This window comes from Cygnus olor, chromosome 4 (assembly GCF_009769625.2).
Source record: "Cygnus olor isolate bCygOlo1 chromosome 4, bCygOlo1.pri.v2, whole genome shotgun sequence".
Classification (NCBI taxonomy): Eukaryota; Metazoa; Chordata; class Aves; order Anseriformes; family Anatidae; genus Cygnus; species Cygnus olor.
The window spans coordinates 58,302,140-58,323,938 of record NC_049172.1 but is presented as its reverse complement, the minus strand read 5'-3'; the positions used below and the strand labels follow the sequence as shown (position 1 = coordinate 58,323,938).

Genomic DNA, 21,799 nt, shown 5'->3' with positions numbered 1-21,799 from the left:
AATTAAACAGATTTTTTTTTCAGTTTTAGTTTTGTATTTATTTTGAACTATTCCCATATTTCCTGAACATCTTCTCTGTCAATTTCAAATTATTTTAACATCCCAAACATCTGAAGTGGCAGCCAAGACAGGTGCTGATTTAGTGGGGGTAATCTACAGGAAGTCACAGATGCTTTTTGGAAAAAAAACTGCTGAATTTAGATTGCTTTTTCACTCTTCTTCAGAGGCAAGAGTGAGAGGCAGAAAGTCTAGTCTGACCTGCCAAAACTTCCTGTTAACAACTTCTCTTTCTTTTGAAAATTACTTCCTGTTGAAAAAAAAATCAACAACAAGCCAATCTCAGCCCAAATTTTGTAGATATGTCTGCTTTTCTAAGGTTTGCTTTGCACTTGAGGTACTGACCTTGCTTTCCGCATCTGTATGCCAGTCAGTTCACTAAAGTCTTCACATTTTAGAGCTGGCAATCAAAATGATTTTGACCTTTATTTTTTTGGTTTGAGACTTTTGCATGTCAAAAGGAGCTATTATAATTATTTTCAATTATTATAATGGTCTGACCTGCTGCAAACCACAGGCTTGTAATTGTGTTTACCAATTCCTTTACTGAATTAAATAACCTCTAATGCAGTTAGAGTCCTTCTGTAAGCAAGATGTCAAACTGTTGTTCTGGGCATATTCTTAATGTGGGAGAGATCTTTCTGTATTCCTGGCACCTTCTATTAGATCTGCATTAGAGAAATGATTGGATGTGTTTTCAGTTTCATTTGTATTGACTGGTATTAGCAGTATTACCTTTATTACTTTTTTACCAGATGCGTTTCTGCTTGGGGTTGGATTCTCTCTCCATTAATTTTTCAGCGACAGCTTTTACACTGGTTATACCACTGTACTTTTGGGGTGGGGGGTTAATTGCTGGTGTTCTGATGAGTTGTAGATAAGTTATTCCTGTACCATGTGGAAGCAATATCTAAAGAGAAAGATTAATTTTTATTTATGTTGTTAGATATAGACTGAGACTGTGAACTTATCATCTGCTGGGCTCCAGGACTCAGTTGAAAAGAAAGGGACAGAGCGAATGGAGATACGGGGGAAGTTACAGAGACACTGTGGGAGACACAGTTAGTGATCAGGAGGGAAAACAAATTTAGGGGAATCACTGGGGGCTCTTCCAGAAATGAAGTGCTATCGACGAGATGGCACTGAGGTTATTGTCCCGTGCTGTACCAAGACAGACAGTGAACTATCATTCTGAAGGCAGCTTCTTCATACCTGTCATGACTTTGTCATGTTTGAAGAACATCAGGTTAGTTATTCATTCCTTGTAAATGAGCTGTTTCACACCTTACATGAACACTGTCGCCCAGGTCTCAACCTTTCCTAATTCATGTACAGTCTTTCACAGATGTTATCACATAAGGATGAACCAAGGATTTAAATAATGTCATATTGACTTTTAGTGGTTTTTGTTTTGTTTTGTTTTGTTTTCCCTCTGTTCCTTTCCTAATAGCTCCTGTAATCCTATTTGCCTTTCTTATGACTACTGAGAATTGAACTGACATTTTCAAGGAAGAATCTACTGTAAGTTCAGTAGTCTCTTTCTGCATAGTAATAGCTATTTCAGAGCTCTACTCTATTCATGAAAAATTATAATTGTTTTCTACTTGGCAGTGATTTTTATTCACCCTGTTTTATCAGAAAGAGCTTTCTGCAACTCTTCAAAGTCCTCTTTTGCTTCTCCCCTCCTTGAATGATTTAGCATCAGCAAACTCTTTTATCTCACCCCTTTTCCCATGTGGTGTTGCATTTATGAAAGTGATGAACAGCTGTAGCAAAGCTTTCTGTGAAGCTCCATTCATAATTGCTTTTCACACCTACTTTTCATTCCTACTTTTTATTTCTAATCTTTTAATGATGTTGTTCTCTGTTTCGTTTCAGACCAATGGTCTCCTATTTGTCCATGTTCTTTAATTGCTGCTGAACTCCCACTTCCATAATTCTCCTAATTCTCTCATAATTCTGGCATGCAAATCCATGCCAGCTTTGCTCCCTCATCCCAAAGAAGTCTTCCAGGACTGTTTGTGAACAATGATTGCTGAATGTGCTAAACCATCCCAGCCCTTTGGAAGCTCCTGCTGGAGAAGCAATGAAGACACAAACCGAGAAGTGATACAGTAGCTCAGTAATGTGGGTTATGCTCACAGCACAAGGGAACAATGCTCTATGCTGAGGAAAGAAAACATGAAGCCCAAAGCATGCATACAAGTTGGGGCTGCCATTGACGTGTTATTAAGATCTTCAGCAGCACAGCTACCACTGAATTACTAGTTACTCATGGCTTATTGGCTGTGTCCCCACAGGATGATCATGGGAGTCAGGAACTTGGCTGCCAAGTAATTTCTTCTGATTGCCAGCCTAACGAAAGCGTGCCTTTTGGAGGGAATCATAGAATATCCTGAGTTATAAGGGACCTACAACTCCCGAACTCAAGAAATCCAGATCCATGTTTGAATTGCAACTTCTTTTTTCTGGATGTGCAAGTTTAGGTAACATCTTTCAGGTTTATTGTCATGAACTACAGTGTGAGCGGATGGCTTCATCCCTTATCTACCAATGCAAGCCCACTAGTGGTGGCAGTGCCAGGCTGTGCACAAAAAGCCTGCCACAAAACGCCACATGGAAAAGGATGAAAAGGATGAAGTGTCAGAGACTTTTCCCTTGTAGAGGACTCAGCATAATGCTCCTCACCGATGGGAGTCTGTATGCAGCTGGTTATCAGTGGTCCATATCACTACATAGTCCCCCCAGTAGTAGTAGTAGTAGCAGCAGCAGCAGCAGTACTAACCACTGTGCTCTCAGCTGGCTGAGCCTGGCCTGGGCTGCAGCTCAGTACAAGAAGCTCTGTAAACCCAGAGCATCAGCCCCAGCTGTCCAGGGGTTGGGCCTTAACGGGCCCATTAACAGTGTCAAGGCATGCTTCCTAAGCACATCCAAGAGGCCTAAAGCCAACAAGACCTAAAGCCGTGCCAGGAAGCTCCATGTTGTCACCAGAAATGCTAAATGGACCAAACTGCTTTGGATGCAGTCTGCTTTGCGGAGCCTCTTGTCATAGTAGCAAAGTGTGCAGGGAGCAAATGAATGGAGGGTGGTATGGTGAGAGGCACCAGATAGGGCAGAGACATGAAAGGTTGTGGGTTAACTAGTGAGCCATGATTCACTCCAGAGGTATTAATTTCAGCCAAAAGCAAGTGTGGAACAAGTGAGGGACTGCTGTCTCAAGCAAATCCCAACAACTACATAGTCACAGTTTAAACAAACTGGATCATCTTGTTCACAACTTCAGATCTCTAAATCTGCAAGGTGTGGCTTTCTTCTACAAAAGCGTAGACCAAGTGTCCAGACATTTTTATCTGTTTCTACAGCACCCACCAGTTTTCCTCCTGTGGATGCCAGTTTTACAGACTGGCTCTTAATCACTCGGGTTTCCACTGGAGCCCTGTTTAAACATTGGCATCACATTTGCAAAAATTTTTTCTCTGGCGACAATGTAGTTGTAAGCAAGAGGATACACATCATGTTTAATAATTTTACTATTTCCTTTAGAACTTCTGGATGAATACCATCTGGTCCTGGGCTGAGCTGGATTCAGTATCTGCTGGTTAAATTGCCAGACTAAATGAGTAAGAATTTGCTATGAACTCTTGACTTTCCTTTTGGAGTGGATTTCTGCATGAGACAAACTAAGATCAAAGAGTTTTGTTTTTCTAGGCATTTTTCACATAGATTTACTCAAATATACAGCCAATAATCTTAATGTTTGGACAGTTCTGAGTTGCTTTTTTAACAACATTTCTCTCTACTATCTTTGGATAATTGGATGATAGATCACTCCCTTTCATGCTGATCATTATCATTCTCATTGTCTCCCTGCAAGCTTTAAGATAAAGAAAAAGGGAGACTGTTTTAATGGAATGCTTGCTTAATCATAGATGTCATTTTATTATTTAGGAGAAACAAAAATTAAATGGCTGTCCTGCTTGAACTTAATCATGCCATTATTTGGGATGTTGGAAGTTTTAGGCAAGAATTTCCTTTGAGTGGGTTGCCTTATTACCACACTGATTTATTAATAAAATTGGCTTTGATAATTAATAATTTATGTACCATAGTGTACCTTTGCAGATAGTTTAGAGAAACATAGACAAAAATATTTTTCCTGTATTCAAAGAGGGGGTCTGAAAACTCATGATAGCAAAAGGATCTAATTTTTTTTTTTAATTCTAGTCCTAGTCTTTTTTTTTTCCCTGTTATGTCAAAAAATGAAAACACTAGCTTACTAGCCAAAAAAGTTACCATGCTCTCTCATGCTATAATACTTTTCTCATCCACAGTCAAGCCACATCAATTTACAGTTGCCTCATACTTTTTCTTGAAGAAAAAGCACCTGCTCTGTTTTTGTAATTAATTTGCCAAAGATCTTTACTTAATTTAAATAGAAACTCCAGTTTCTATTTAAAATAGTTGTAAATAATGTTACAAATGTAAACAAAAAATAGTTGTAAAATAGTTGTAAAATAATGAATTTGGAAAAGCTTATCTTTGTCTTGTCTCATACCTAGAGACAGTTATGAGTTTGTTGCCAGGTCCTTTTTGTCCTGGCAAATGAAATAAAATAAATGAATTAAAATAAATAATTAAAATAAATATATATGGAAAGTCATGGTCTACTTCTGTCCTCAGTTGCCAGGGTTATTCTGGCATAAGGCCACTGATTCTGTGGAATTACTCATACAGATATAAACTACAAGAAGACTGGAATTAGGCCACACTTTTGAGGAACACGTGAAATTCTCAGGAACACATCTATTTTAAGTGTATTACAGTTATTTTAAGTGTATTTCATTCAGTTGTTTTTTTCAAAGTGATCTGCCCTTGAGTCCTACTAGGGTTTCAGAATAACTGCAATTAAGACAAGTTTATATAATACTTATCCAAATGCAACAATGTAAGGGTGAAACCCATGGGTCATGATATCTGCAAGATAATTGTCTAATTGTTCTGAATAGATTGCTGAATAAACCTCTATATGTAACAATCAAGAACTACAGTCTTTTCTTTTTAGGACTCAAATGAAGTCCATAATAGTCACTACTATTCTGCTCTTGGTCCTTTTCATTAGCAGACCTCAAAGAAGTATATGAAAGAATTTACTTACGTTATCCACGGATGCTATGAGTTTCAATTTAGGGATGAAAAAAATGAAGCACAGGAAAGTGCTTCTAAGAAGAAACCATGCTATACTCATGATGTTAAGATCAAATAGATTTCTCAGTTTCTGCAGAATTAAAGAAATGTTAGGTTCACAACACTGACGAAATTATTAAAGGATTGGTTGTACGGTTAGTAGGGAAAAGCAGAGATGTTATGAAATGAAAATGGAAATAGAGAAAGTCAGGTGATATATTATTAAGTGAATTGGTACCACTATGTCTGAAGCCAGAGGTCTAACTTAAGAATACAAAGTTTGTGTGTCTTACTATCTCAGGAGAGAAGTTACTCTGTGTTTCATGACATCTGATATGACATCTACATTTTGGAGGACTATCAGTTTCTGTAAAAGATGATAAATACCTTTAAGATAATACTATTTGAATTTGTTCATTGCCATCTAAATTCCCAAAGAATCATATAACCCTTGGCTAAAGGGAATTTAAGCTATGGTTAGCAAGAGAAATATTGTTTCTATTGGAAGAATATTGAAAAATACACTTAAAGAAGAAGAATTCATTAATCAACTACAGCAGTTTTTGAAAGCTACATTTTTTGTAAGAATCATAAGGTTTCTATGAGTAGCAGTCCTCTGAAACTTTTAGGGTATACTGCAAAATATGCCTCCTTTAGCAGGCCTCTCTACCATTACCACTGGTTACAACATATCCCTACATAACCCCTACCAGCAATCCCTGCAAAGAAACAATGCAATCTCCCTGAAAGATCTTGACCCAAGTAGAATTTTGATCTAATAAAAAGAAAAACAAAAGATTATGTGATTGCTAGAATTTTGCTGTTTTTCCATCATCATGATTTTGCATGGCAGGGTTGGAAGGTACTCGCTTAGACTGTGAGATAATGGTCCCATTCAAGTTCTTGGACTCCTAGGATAACAGTAAGGTGTCATGTTAGGCTCATGGTACTCTTAGGTATTTTGTTGTATACAATTTTATATTTTGACTCTTGTTCTTTTACTGTGACAATCTCAAGGCCATTGTTTTTGGTTTTGTTGTCGTTGTTTGCTTGTTTGTTTGTTTGTTTAATTCAGATAACTGGAACTCTGCTAGCTGACAATTAGCACTAATTACTGAACCAAATAAGAGGGGGTACTGGAAGACCTTTAAGAGGGAAGGCAGCTTGCACCAGCTGAAGTTCTGCTGTTGGTCTTAATTTCTGGAATTTTTACATCTATTTGCAAATTAGCCAACTTATCTTTGCATTTTTGACTTCTTTGTTAGATATAACACTGTCCAACAACTGGATGTAGAAAGCTGTCAGTTACATTTTTTTGAGAAACTGAGAGAGAGGCAGGTCATAGTGAGGCCAAATACTTGCATTTATTTCAACCATTGTACTAAGTTTCTCTGGGTGTATTTGATAATATTTCCATAGAGAGTCACTTCAAAATATTATTCAAACACTGAAAATAAATAGTAATTTCCAGAGTTGCATCACAGATGGGCTGTTACAAGAGAGAATTATTGGTCTTGCCATGCTTTTGTCTATATAATTCTTAAGAAAACACACTCCAAGGAACAATTGCTGTAGTTAGTTTGGACTATTTTCCCATGTTTATACAATATTACATTGTGCAGGGAGTTAATGTGACTGAAAGCATGTAAGTTTTAAATTCATTTTCATTGTTCAGCCTTTGCTTACATTACAAAACTGCTTTAAAGATGCCAAGGAGAACATTCAACTCTCAGAAGAGGAGAGAAGCAAAAGCCCAAGGACAAATTCTGCCCAGAATCCTCTATACTCACTTTTTGCTACAGCAAAATCCTCAGTTAGTTGGGATGCTTAGGTATTCCCCAAATATCCAGCAGCTTATAAATCAGACAAACATATTGGAAGTTGGACTTTTGGGATGTAATCCTTATATATGGAAAATTTACACTTACTTGATGTACTGTCAATTTTACTTTTACAAACATTTGAGTATTTCAAGCTAATGTGGATGATTTCTTTTAATGCTTTTTTGTGTCTGAAGTCATTATTTTATGTATGCAATTGCACACGTGCTGGTTTCATCCTTCCTGTAATCACCTTCATTGGTGTTAAGTGTGCTTTGCATAGACAAAGCAACGTAGAACAGTCACAGTTTGAATTGTGGATACTGCATTGTTTCTTGGATACCTAATTTCTCCTCGGTATTTTGCCTTTAATTTAAAGTATTCATTTTACAATCCTGCAATATGGGGAAGATGAAAAAAAAAAATGAGTGGGAAAGGTATTTCTGATGAAACCATTAGAAAAAGATCTGTGGCAGTATGTTATTTTTATAAGCTTTGTTTATTGAAGTTGCTGGAAACAAGCAAAGGATTTTAAAATATTTATACGAAAATATTCATATAAAGTGATATGCTAGTAAAATGTTCCCAGATTCTAGTCTCACTCACCCTGTTTTTAAACCTGATGGTACCAGAAGTATAGTCTTGCTCAAACCATAGTCTTACAGTGATCTCATCTCTTTAAATTTTGTTTGCAGTTCAGTGAAGAAAGCCAGAAATGTCAGCTGTAAGTTTATACCTTGTAAAGTCAGACCTCCCCAAAGTCCTCACTTAATTCTTAATGTTTGCTCATAAAAGTTGTTAGTTGTCAAATGGAGATGCTGTGGCAAAATAAAGAGGAAAGCACCATTTATTTCATTAGCTGTTAAAATGAGCCGTTTCATGCTGGAAAATCTTGTTCACAAAGACCTTATATAGAGAATGCTGGAAATTTAAAATTTAATTCTGTGGGAAATGTTCAAATCAATTCTAAAAAAAATCAGATCATAATACAAATTGCTGAATATATTTTGATTTTCTGTTTTAAGTAGGAGTAGGTCGTAGGCTGTATACAACATTATCCAAACTAAAATGATTAGAAGCTTTTGTACTTCTGGTCTGTTACTAAATATTCAAGGCCTTCCAGATTTAATGGCATTTGAGAAGAAACCGGCAATACGTATTGATATTTCTTTGATGAAATCCTGCATACTTACCAAGAAGTCCAAAAATTTCATTTCCCCAAATACCAAAAGGGAGTGAGAAACAAAACAGGATTTTTCCTTGCTTCTTTTCCCCATCACCCTGTTCATTATGTGGTGGCCGGTCTAGTTAGTGACATGGTGACGACTTCTTCTCCTCTGTTTCCTCTTCCATGCATCCTCATGAGCGATTCTTTAGCTATTGCCCTTTCTATCTGTGTGCATCTTCTTCTCCTTTAAATGAACTTAACCAAAACTCCGAATTTGCAAATGGCACCTAAAGTCCTGAGTGTTTGTCCCTTGGGTCATGCAACTGAGCTGCAATCAGTACCTTGAGCAGCTACTAAATATTACTTCCACTTCTCATGAGGAAACAAATAGTTAGGCCTCCAAGATTTGCGCTGCTTGTATAAAGTTATGAAAGCCAGTAGCACCTTACAGCATAAGGTACTACTTCATATATATATATATCTTAAAATAGTAACTCATGTCACAGTTAAAGCTCACGGAAACTTAAAGCCATTGCATGGTTATGGATGGTTTGGGGTTTTGGTGCCCTAAACCACTCTATAACAGGGCCAGTGTTTTTCTAAGTGAGCATATGGTTATAAAATATACACAAATATGTAAATTTACATAGAGCAGATTTGGGATGTAGTATATATGTCTGGGTCATTTTCTTCTCCAAATCCCTTACCATACCTGCTCTGTAGGCTATTTTAAGTCTTTGTCCCGTTCATATTCTTGTTGCAAACCCTCACAGATATACTTGGGGAAAAATATTAACTACCTTTTGAAAGTAGCTTCATTCAAAGAATTGGTGTCCTCTCCTGTTATTATTTCTCTGCATGTCAGTACATATGTGGGGAGAAAGGCATCTCATTCATCTAAATCCTTATTATGCTGCCTTTATTATTCATCTAATTAAACTTAAATGAAAAGCTTCATACGTGAGTGGGTCCTCCTGCTGTTCAGCAACCCCAATGAGGATTTTTTCTGCTATATTTTAGGTTGATACTACACACTATCCAGCAGAAATTTACCCTGCTGCAGCTCTCTGTGGCTGCAAGCCTGCATGCAGTTTCAGACAAAGACCAGAAATTATTATACACATTGGCCACTAGTGTGTAGCCACATATTTATTCAAACTGGGGAGCACCTTTTGTCCCATCTGCTCTGGAAAATATGTCTTTTGGTAAACAGTGGGTAGGAAAGTTGGCTGCAGGGATCCTTCTGATGAAGAAGAAAAGCAATTAATGATAAAAATAATTAGGGAGAGTAGGGAGACATCCCACTGAGGAGGATGGACTATGGTAAGCTCTTGACAATCAGTGGTGTGGACTCCTGGAGCTGGATCAGGGAAAATCTGGCTGTAAAATACTCTCTACCTTAGCTGTCTAATGTACCACAGTTATCCTTCTGACAGTAGGTATTCCTGCTCTTACACTGCTGTACTCATGGCAATAACTGACAAGCTCAGCTAGGGCAAATCTGTACAGTTTTGCTGAATTGTTTTACCAGTTTCATATCTTGTATCTTCACTTTTTCTTTTTCTTTTTCTTTTTCTTTTTCTTTTTCTTTTTCTTTTTCTTTTTCTTTTTCTTTTTCTTTTTCTTTTTCTTTTTCTTTTTCTTTCTTTTTCTTTCTTTCTTTTTCTTTCTCTTTCTCTTTCTTTCTTTCTCTTCTCTTTCTCTCTTTCTCTCTTTCTCTCTTTCTCTCTCTCTTTCTTATGAATACAAATAATTTCAACCTTCCTTCAGCCCTTCAGCGTTATGGAGGGCTGCCTTCTAGTTTCCTTCCCAGTGCTTCTGGGAATATGTTGAAATATAGATTGCAAGATTCAGTCTCGTATCCCACTGATTAACAAAATAACACTTTTTTTTGTTTGTTTTTTAACATAGTGCCTCTGTTTCTTTTTTCTTTTTTTCTTTTCTTTATTTCTTTTATTATTATTTTTTTTTAATTTAGCAAATCCATTGTGCATTGGAAAGATTTCTTTAATAAGCTCTAACAAATGATGCAAAACAGAAAACCAAACTGCATTTGCATATTAAAAACATTTTGCCTTCAATGTGCAGAGCTTCATTTGAAACCAAGTTGCCTGGTTTTGCTTGTGCTGAATGCTGTAAAATGCATTCAGAGCTGCATTCTGCGTGTGCTTGCTCTTCCACCTCCTTGTTCCACTCTTTTCAAGTTGTTGCTTTGAATTCTTGTGCACATTCTTATTATGCACTTATTTCCACAGTAAAAACTATTCATTTACTTCTGTTTTGTGCATGCCCAACAGTTCCTGTAACAGGCAGCTCTGGTATTCAAACTTCTCAGACCATTTTCTGCTAAAATCTATTCCTATATATAAATGGAGCAGCTGTGTATAGAAGTTAGGGCTCAGTTTTACATTTTGACTTAACCTCTTCTGGACTAATACAGGACAATCCTAAGTATTTTGGCATAGGATTCTTTAGGCCTCTGCCACAGCCTGAGATCTATCAGAGGAGACTCCATTCCTTAGTTGGCTAAGATATTTATTCAATCCCCTGTGCTCCCTTTCGATAGAAGAAAGCATTTTTCCATACAAGGACAGAAAAGCATCGTCAGTGGTGATGGAACTATGAGAAGCTTATGAAGGTTTCTGCTTGCTATGTTCAGTCCATTCAGCATTTCCCCTGGGTAGTTTATCTTACCGGCACTTCTAGCTGTCTTTTCAACAGGACAGATGTCAAGTTAAGGAAGCAGAAGTCAAGGTGAAGGATATCTGAACACTCCTAGATGGAAGTGAGGATCCCTGTGACCCAACTTAGTGTGCTGCTTTCACCAGTTACTGTATCTGGTTATTTTCCAACCCTAACCATCAGGAAAGAATTACGAAAACCCTACAGGAGTTCTTCTCTTCTGTGTCTTCTTGGCTTATTTACTTCTGAATCTTCTATTTGAAAATATAACGAACAAGGAAACCAATCAGCCTACTAATCCTTCCTAATGACAATTAAAAAAAATAGAAAGAAGATAAATCCACTTTAATCATCATCAAATCTTAATCACAGGAATAAAAAATGCCTAAAATTGATACCCAAGGAGATATCCTTGTTGTGCCACTGAAGTTTATGGGTTTGCTTCTTAATGATTAAGGAGAGGAAGGCTGTGATTTAGACACCAAGTAATACATTCAAAGTGACCTACTGGTTGTCAAAGACTGGCAACACATATGGACATGACTCTATAATAAGTTGTAATAATGATAATTCCAGGTAGTGAACAAAAATATAACAGACAACCTTAAAAAATTGATTACACTTTTCACAGAAAAAAAACCTCCCCTAATGTAGTAAGTAGGATATGGTGTCAAGAAGCTATTTCAGTGGAGCAATATCTAACTTTGCATAATACATAAACAGAAAATTGGAGTTTTAGATATTTTAAAATAGTACGTATAGAACTCTCCTACAAACATTTTTTAGGCATTGTTAAAAAGAGAATACCTCTTGTCAGAAGCAAAATTCAAGTTCTGACTGTGGTTATACCACATAGGCTCACTGAAATCAATAGGCTTGAAAATCCAACACAGAATCTCGCCCTAGCATACCTATATACTAATAAACTGTGGCCTGAAGATGTCAACTGAGAATCTCCTGAGAGCTCTTTTCAGTTGCTTACTGACTGATTGTTTAAAGAACCATAAAAGAAGTGGCTAAAGTAAACTAAACTTACATGCCTGATTGGATAATGTTGAAGAATGTCTTCTAAAAGGTTTGGCTATGTGCAATAATTGTGTAAATTTCCAGATAAACTTGCTGATAGGTGAACATACAATTTAAAATTAAGATATATATGCCTTGTATGAAGTACATACACTACTCTGAAAATAAGCTGTATCTGTGGTTCAGGGTGTGTTTTTCTTCAAAACTGATCTAGGCTAATAGACTGTTTCTTTTGTAAGCCTAAGAAAACCTGCCTCTGCATAATTATATCTCAATAGTCTTGGTAAATGTGCACACAGGATTTTAAGAACCAGAAAATGCAGAGTGTTACTGTTCAAGCCCACGTTGCTTGATTAATAATAAAACACATGAAAAATGGACTAAAACTAATAATACTAGAAAAATGAGAGACTTTGTGCATGTTCTATGTTTTACATGCCTGCTAACTGAATGTTGCTACTATGACTCAGCAATGCCATTAAAAATTACCAGCAATAGATATCATGACCTGAGATACACGAACCTCTCCAGGGAGGATTATACCTATACAAAGCCAAGGTCTGGTAGGAAATTACCTAAAATCAAGAGCTGAAGCAATGTGAAACACCTAAAACTAGACTGATAATCCTTGATGTCATTGGTAGTCAAGTCTGGCTCTCAAGTTCAGCCATGTGTTAGATAAAATATATTACTTTTCATGAACAATAGTCTGCAATAAGAGATGTTTTCTGTCCTTCTAAGTAAAGATACATCATCTAAGCTTCCTACATTCTTCAGATTGCATCAGTGGTATATCGACAAAAAATCTCATTACTCTATGGGAAGCAATTATTTTTAAAAAGTATTGAAACTTGTCAAAATATAGTGTCGCTTTTTGGGCAGCAATTTGAAGAAAACTTAAAATTGATGAGGGTGAGTCAGTGACAGAAATTTCCTTTTTCTTGCATTTGCAGTTTTTGTTGCATCTCTCCATTATCAGCTACAAACAATATATCCTGGTTCTGATTGCATAAGAAAAGCAGTGGGTGTTGGCCCATAACTGAGATTAAAGTTTAATTTGCATTAGTCTAGTATAAGGAGTGAACACGCTGAGCGAAGGACTGAATATATTCTTCTCCGAAAGAACCTGCTTGGATGAGAAACCTAGGGAGTAGCTATTTGAACTTCACGCTTTAGTTCACGACAGAATTTCTGCTAACAGTGGAGGCATGTTAACACTTCAAAAGAGATGAGACATCTAATGCCACAAAAAACTTCTGAGCCACTCAATGACAATAGTGGCAAACCTCCTGTACCCCTTAGGTTAGTGATCACAGGAGAGAAGACCTGTACTATTTTAGCTATCTATTAAAAATTATTTTAGATTAAAGAGACAGAAAATAGAAATGCATGAAGGCAACGTATTTTATTTTACTCTCATATATTTTGCCCTTTGTGGTATCTCCAGTAAAAATATGCAGTTAGGCAAGTGACGGTTTGTCAAAACTATGACTAGTCAGTACTGTGTGTTCATAAATCAGCACAGGTAAGGTAAGGGGGCAGTGCCCCTGGCCACCCCAAGACCCTTCACCTCCCTTTTCTCCCAGCAGAGAAAGCAGCCCTAGGTGGAAATTTTATGACTTGTTATTTCTAGAAGCAAGAGAATGAGAGTAAGGTAGAATCAGGGCAGCAGGAGTTATACAATTAGCCAAATGAACTGCTTAGGGGAGGAGAATTCAGTGCTGTGAACTGCTCAGGAAGGAGCGGCTTGGGAGTGGCTGACCAAAAGAGCCAGGATTTTGTTCACTGCTGGGATCTGGCGATTAGGACTGCTGGGATTTTGTTGACCTCCCTCACCCATTACTCTGCTGTACACGGCACCTGCCTCCTTTGGTGATACCTACAGACAGCCCTGGTTTTCATTAGGTTGACTAGCATAGTTGTGGGGAAAAAAAGACAAGTTTCCAGGTACTAAATGTTTCCTTTGGATGCTTTTCCTTTTTACTGTCTGCTTTATATTCCAAGAAATAAAGTGGTCTTCAGAATTATGAGGAAGCGTTAAAATATATCTTGTCTCATGTGGCCTTAAAAATGACAGTATGCAATTTATGATCTGTTGCTTCAGATCCTCTCCTCTTTTCAACCTAAAATCCACCAGGGAAACAGGGAGAGACTAAGGGTGAAATATTTCAGATACCGGCTTTGCAATTTTTACTTTCCCTTGCCAAATTCTTGATGCTTTCCAGACCTGCAGTGGCAGATAAATATAAGACAGTTGGGATACCAGTATCAGTTATAGCAAACTGCAGTAAGTCAACACAAAACAGTAAAGAAAGATATTACACTGTAGATCACTGCAGTTGTAAGTGGAGGTGAGAAATGATGGGGAAGAGAGTTGGTATTCAGGCTGTAGGTAAGCGATGAAGAAAGGGAAAGATCAAAAAAAAAAAAAAAGAAAAGAAAACAAAACCAAACCAACCCAAACCAAACAACCAAACAACCAAACAAAAAACAACATGAAAACAAAGACACCTACACCAGATGTTCTGCCAAAACCAGAAAGCTACCTCTGGTATGTGGCACTGGACATCATAAAACCATTCTATGCTGTCTGTACTGCAGTTGCTTACTTGCAATTTAAAAGTAAATCACAATGAAAAAGCAGGAACTGTCAAACACATCACATCAACAAAGTTAAACTTGTCATGGGATCCAATGGGGGTGGGCTAAAGAGAATGCCATTCACGTTGGGATTTCTGCCAATGCTTGTTATTCAAGTGATATTTTTTAACAGTGACCCTATTTTTTCTCAAGCTGCTATGCTGTAAGCTCCTTGTAAGGAAACAAAAAAGAAGCACACACTTAAGCATGAGATTTCTTAACTGGATATGGTAAGGAGACACAAGAAGCAGTTAAGAGCACTCAGTGAGATGCTGTAAGGATGATCTCTTTATATCTCCTTTCTTTTTAACTTTGATTGGCATTTACAAGAAGCAAGTTTTCCTACCCATATTGGAGACATAACTGACAGCAGAAAAAAAAAAAAAAAAAAAAAACATAGGAGGAAGGAAAACAGGCTGGAAATAGCCCGGAAAAACAGGGAATGAAGAATGACAGATATGCATGTGAAGAAGGTAACAGAGGTAAATTTGGAGTGGAGGTTGTCAGCTGTAGGAAATCACTCATCTACAGCTGACATTAGCTTTTTCGCCTGTTTTGTTGACCCATAGGACATAAAGATGGCTTTTGGAGAGCTGAGAAATCTTATGCTTTGCACATGATACTAATCTGTTGTATGCTTCCCATGTATTCCCCAGGAGCAGGAGAACTTACACTTCTAACCAGCAGAATATCATGGCTTCTGTCCTGTCCCATGACTCTGCCATCTAGCTGGATGTGGTGCCTGCAGATCACAGCACAGAAAACAGACAGACATGGTGCTGTGTTACAGGTACACAAGTACCAAATCTCAGAGTCCTCACGTACCACACAGTCCTGATAAGCAACACACTTGCCAGACGCAATGGTGTTTGCAGTCTCTCCTCCATTTTCGGCCTCTGAGTTCCAAGTATGTCTTCTTACATATGGCAGACCACAAGTTCTCCCAAAATCTAGAAAAGAAAATGCTGCCAAAGACTGTGCCAGGGAAGGGAGTAGGGCTTCCTTTCATACTGGCAGCTGCAATGTAAAACCCTGGACTGATAGACACTGAGTTATGGAGCTTGGTGGCATACCATGATTTTCTGCATGTGCCTCTCTAACAGATAGAGTTCCTACACAAACAAATGATCCTCCTCAAAAACAAACAACAAACAAACAAAAAAAAAAAAACCAAGCAGACAAACAAAAAACAGTGAGACGCACAGCCTCCATGCAAACTCTGCAGAATTTTAATATGAACTAGTACATAAAGCTATTACACTTTGTATAGCTGTTCAGTTGGGAATGTAGGCAAACATTTCATTATCTCCCAATACAAGAAGAAATGCAAATGTGCTCACTGTTGCCACTAACTTCATAAATGTATGCAAGCACAGAACTGACAGACAACTTGATGTAAACCAGAAGAGGTATTTAAGGCATTGGTAGACAACTGGGCATTTGATTTCCCTGTTCTCTCCATTAATTCAGAGGAGAGATATCTTCAGTCTTTCGATTTCACGTAAGATATTTTTAAGCTTCTTCTACAGTTGATTAAGGAATTTTAATTCTGGCCTTCTTTTACTGTTTTCCTTTAAACTTCATTTTATCCAGAAAAGCTTGCTGAGAAGTCAAGAGGTTGCAGAGAGATGAATTCAGGTGCATTTTTATACCTGTTACATCTACTGTTGTGTTTTTTTTTTTTCCTTTTTTTTTTTTTTTCTAGCAAGATAGCTGATGATATCTATCTTCATTTCCTCACTTCTGATTTACTTGCATGCAGAGTTCACAGCAATGAAAAAGTTACAACCTGATATTTCAGAATGTTACAACATTCTTTATTTTAGAGAGGTATGGTCATCCTCAGAGCTGAAAATGAATATTAATGCTTGACTTTGGAAGCCAATGATTGGTTTTTCCATGTTAACTCCTTGAAGTCTCTTAGATTATTTAATAATGATTCTGTGCTTCACAAAATTAATATTTGGGCTTAGTAAATTAGCTTATTAAGTGAGAATTTGATTACATAGTGCTGTTACTTATGTAGATAGGAACAGATTTCCACAGAAGCGATTAGTGTGCTGAAGCTCCTTGCTTCATACCACCCAGTGAGATATACCTGGTGCCACACAGCTGTCCTGTTTAAATGAGAACTGTATTGGCTCCTCATAATGAGCTTGAATTAATGACTTACCATGCTGAGTACACAAAATTTCAAGAGTGCAATAAAACTTTACTGGAGTGCAGGTCTACTAGTATATCCCTTGAAGTGCACAGAAAGAGGCTGTGTAGCTAAAGGCTCTTTTCACTCCATCTGGATGTGATACCTCAGGCCCCAGACAGCAGCGTTTTAAACTCTCAAGCTTTAATGATGTGAATCCAGCTACCTCACACTAGTGCAAAGCCACTTAAACCACAGCCAAAGATTTTTTTAAGCTTCTCTTTCTGACTGCTCTGAAATGGGTTTGAAGCCCTGTCAGTTCCAGCTGAGAAGCAATTCGAGGATGCTGTATTGTAGCTGTTGATTGTAGCAGCTCAGCTGAGATGGAATCGCTGACTGTATGAGAAAACTTAGTCCTTTTCAATGCAAAGACAGACAAGTTAATTAAGCCATAATTAATGATGATGTAAAATACTGTTTTGAGTAGTTATTGAGCTAAATGTGAAATGCTAATAGCCAGTTAATCCATGGGGTCCAGAGGGCAGTGACTAGTGAGCCGCAGCAGCTACAAACACCGCCCGAGGCTGCTGCCGGGAGCCTGCATCCACTAGATGAGCGTTCAGGCATGCAGGTAAGGCTGACACATTCACCCTGCCTGCTGGGACGAAGACATTTTGTCTGTCAGCTCAGCCCACGCAAAGAGCAGGCCATGTGTAGGAGGAAATTCTTCACTCAGAGGGTGGTGAGGCACTGGAACAGGTTGCCCAGAGAGGTTGTGGATGCCCCATCCCTGAAGGTGTTCAAGGCCAGGTTGGACGAGGCTCTGAGCAACCTGATCTAGTGGGTGCTGTCCCTGCCTATGGCAGGGGGCTTGGAACTGGGTGATCTTTGAGGTCCCTTTCAACCCAGGCCATCCTATGATTCTCTGCACAGGACCCAACACGAGGTGGCTGGGGCTTGTCACTGGTATCTATGCCTCAGCTCAGGCGGTGCTACCACATCCCTGGGTCCACTCGTAGGTTTTCCTTATGCTTCCATTTTCTTTCCTAGTGGGATATATTGGACAAAATCATTTAGGAAACGGGAGCAGTATGGGTTTTTCACCAGTTATGTTTGAACTGCAGCCCACAGGCTGGAAGGAGCCTGCCAGGGCCCCGTGGAGAGGCGGCAGCCCTCGGGGCAGCCTGTCCGGCTGCAGCCCATGAACAGGGCACGGGCTATCCGTGCTGGGGGGCGAGGGGGGCGCAGGGCCCCCCCGCCCCCCCCAAAAAAAACCCTTTGACGCCGCGGAACTCTTCGGCCGGGAACCATTTTCCATCCGGCCCCCGCGGCGGCGGCCCGCCCCGCTCCCTCCGTTGCCTGGTAACGTCCCCACGGGCGGCGGTGCGGCGGCCAAAGCGCTCCGGGCCGGCCCCCGGCGCGATGCTGGACCCGGACAGCGGGCTGTCCCTCACCATAGCGCGGATCGTGCGGCGCCTGCAGGGCTCCAGCCTCCACTCCCAGCTCGAGCGACAGGCCCGGGTGAGCCCCGGCCCGGCCCCAGGCCCTGCTCCCTCCCCCGTGGCCCGGCGCTTTGTGCCTGGCTGTGGGGCGCGGCCCGGGGCCTGTCCTGCCCTCCCTCCCCTTCCCCGGCCGCTCCCCGGGGCTCGCTTTGTCCCTCTGGGGACGAAGGGTTTCGAGGCGAATCTCGGGGCTGCCCTCTTCAAACCTCACCCGGTCCGAAAATGACCGGGTTTGGCTTTTGTCTGAGATTTGCAAGGCTTGGAGTGCCCGCCCCTGCCCTAGAGAGCCCCCTGAGAAATGATGGGTTGCTGAAAAGAGCTAAAAATAAGTGAAAAACTCACTCGGAAATACGTTATTGTAGTAGGGAAAGCAGTTTGTATTTGGTAACTTGTCTGCATTTGAAACCAGCTTTTTGTATTTCAGGTGAATTCCCTTTCAGATAAATTTTATTTTAGATTTCATGACCATGACAACATAGTAGTGCTGCTGTAGCTATCGTTGCATGTACTGAAATCCTTTGGGTTGTGTTTTGTAAAATCTTGGGGTTTTGTTAACGTTTTGCAAACAATGCTTAAACTGGTACAGATTTGTTTTAGGATAGGATGCCCATTATCTGCCTTAGTTCTGTTGGGTTTTTAAATGAATTGCGATTTTCTTCTCTCAGTGTCCCTAAAGCCTTCCCTAGCAAGAGGCATTGCTGTGTGCCTTTTTCAGTTTTGGTCTCCAAATGCCTTTTTTAAAAAAAAATAAATATGTATATATATGTATATATATCTGCCTGGCTCTTTTTCACTGACCACTCTCAAAAAACGTGAGTAAGCAAACGTGCATGACTTCAAGTAGGCTAGATTTATAAAACAATCTGGATGTTGAGTTCCTGCTACGCGTTGGGGAATTCGGCATCCCAAATAGATGGTCTGATGTGAGGCGTGGAGAGTTAAATTCAAGACCTTGTCCTTGGTAACGGCAACGATGGGTTTTCAGAACAGGGCTCTCTTTTAACAACTCCGTTACTGATTATAATAAAATGTTTGAGCTCACCTCTGCTTCTATTCTCTTTCCTCTGTCTCCTGCAAGGCCTCATTTCACAGCCGTTTGGTACCTAGCATGTTCATTTTAACACGCGAGGAGGTTTGGTATGGTCAGGACTTGGCAGGGTGTTTTCGTGCTGCTGGTGGATGGTTATTTTGTGAGCACCGGGTGGGCAGCCTGAGGACCTTAGCGGTGCTCCTCTGCGATCTGATGCCTGAAATGGCATTTAAATGTCTGCGTCCCTCCCTGATTCTGTAGCAGGTCAGCACTGACTCGATACAAGCAGAAACTGCGTAATCTGACAGCATAAGGGTAAGCTGTGGGGTAAATAAATCACAGTGTAATGATCACTGCCAAATCTGTCCTGGTAGCTTCAGGACAGAAGAGAAGGACTTTGAGAGAAGGAACAGAAGAGAAGAACTTTGTGCACGTATGGGTCAGAAGATTCCATCTGTACGAAGGGCAGAGAGGAGGAGACGTGTTCAGGTTGATTCTTACAGTAGGTGTTTGAAGAATTTGTAGTAGAAGCTTAAGTAAGAGCTATAGCTCAGTATAGTAACCTGAAAGACTGGAAGGTCTTTAGATACACCAACTAAACAATTTCCCAACATTAAAAGTCATCTTTCAGAGCCTGCACTTTAGATTAATAGGGCCAAAAGTACATCTGGAATCTGTATGTTCTACTTGATCTTGATTTTTTTATAGACCTTGCATGCATTTACGTTTTTTCATGTACAATATAGGCTTGTTCTATTTATAACGCTTGTCATATTATCTCTGTGCTATGCAATTGCAACGGCCCTATCAGTGTGTTCCTTATCTTTGCTCCATCCCTATTTAACTGTATGGAATTCTGAAGGTTTCCAAATTTTGCCACTGTCTGCATTAAATTAATGCTTGATTTCTCTCCCATTGCCTGGAGTGCTTCTGAAGTTGCGTTATCAAATTCGAAGTCTTTGCTATTGCCGTGCATCGTGCCCGAACTCCAGTTGGTCAGTAGGGCATGGTGGATTTCTTTGTTTGCTGGTTACCTTTCAGTTTCTGAACAGTACTGAGTGATTGGTGGTCCCTTTTTAGTTAATTTCAAGTTACTTTTTGAAAGCCATACTGTATTTTGAGAAATCTGTTGAGGCAGTGTATCGGAGTAAAACTTACTGTTATGGGTATTACTGCTACAGTTATATTTTTACCCTTACAGCAATTGATGTTTATATGTCAGTGTAGAAGCATGAAAGTCAGAATTCATCGTAAGGTCCGGTATAATATTGCCTGATACTTTTAAGATGTCATGTAGTCTCGCAAACTTTATTTTAATTTTCAGCAAAAACTGTTTTGTAAACTTATCTCTTCTTTAAAATCTAGGAAGGAGAGCTCAGAATGAACAGTTTCTTTCACCAGTTAATAGAATTTGGGGGAAAACACAACTTCCTAATGTTATTTGTGAGAGATGATGGAGTAGTCCTGCGGTTATGAACTGATTGCGCCAGCGCTGCGTTGGACTGACACTGGGAGCCCGCGCCTGTGTCAAGGACTGTGATGTGCAATCTCTTTAAAATTAGTTTGGCGTGGGCACCAAATGATTTGCTGTCACAGCTCTGGCTCTGTGGGTATCAGATAATCACATTTTTGTCCCGAGGAGTGAAACAGAGGTAGGGTCATATGCTAGCTAGAGAAGATTGGGGAAGGAAATGCTAAGTTGATTTCCTAGGTTGAGTTTCGATATATTGATGATGTGCCTGCACTTAATACCAAGAGATTAATGCAGGAAAGAGTGACTATAGTTTTTATTTTGGGTTGTGTTTGAAAGGAAATAGTAACAGTGACAAAGTACGGAACTATTAGCTAATAGCTTTGCAACGGGTAGGAGTGCTGCTGGGGCCATGGGAGTTTCTGAAGAGAAATCTGATTGCAGTTTCTCAGGCAAAGCTTTCAGAGTGTGAGACTAGCCAAATCTGTTTGGTTTTGTCTTCATTCTTCCCTTTCTGGAATGTCTTTAAGGCAAAAATTAGAGGTGGTTAGGGAAACATGAATTCTTCAGTCAGAAAATGGAGTTTGAAATCAAAATTTCTTGTAAAACCTTGCTTTTTGGGGGTGGGGGGGCAGAATCTTCATCAGTGAAGTGAGAATAAAAATGGAACAATTCAGAGATCTGAAAAAAGTGTCACCTTTTAACACAGATATTTAACGGAACATTAAAAGTCTTTGCTCTCTCCAGAGCCCTAACAGGAATCTGCCCGAGTTGCCTGGAACTTCCAATGGCCGGGGCAAATAACAAGTGAAGTTTTTAAAGAAAAATAAAATGAAAAAAATAGGAATAAAAAAGCCTAAATAACTTTTCCTAAAACAGGAGGTGAGAAAAAAGTGAAAGGTAAAGGTTCTAAATTATGGTTTAAATCCAGCAAGAAATAGCCACAGTACAAGGAATCCCTCCTGGCGTTTTGTGTGTGGACATTTTCAGATCTGTGTTTCTCATAAGATGCCCGTGGCAGGAGTGCTTTAAGGAGAAGTTACAGCAGAACGAGGTAGTAGCTGGCTGAGGAGGCTGAA

The 21,799-nt window shown here is 39.3% G+C and overlaps 1 protein-coding gene across 2 annotated transcripts in view; it reads left to right on the top strand.

Moving 5' to 3' along the window:
* The first annotated feature begins 18,063 nt into the window (after positions 1–18,063).
* TBC1D19 (TBC1 domain family member 19) overlaps positions 18,064–21,799 on the top strand; it is a 47,105-nt gene continuing 43,369 nt past the window's right edge. The window contains exon 1 of one of the 2 annotated variants that reach the window (XM_040556476.1): positions 18,064–18,238. In XM_040556476.1, coding sequence (XP_040412410.1) covers positions 18,140–18,238 — 99 coding nt within the window. In that variant the 5' untranslated portion in view covers positions 18,064–18,139. The remainder of the gene's footprint in view (positions 18,239–21,799) is intronic. The other variant, XM_040556477.1, reaches the window with a different exon arrangement.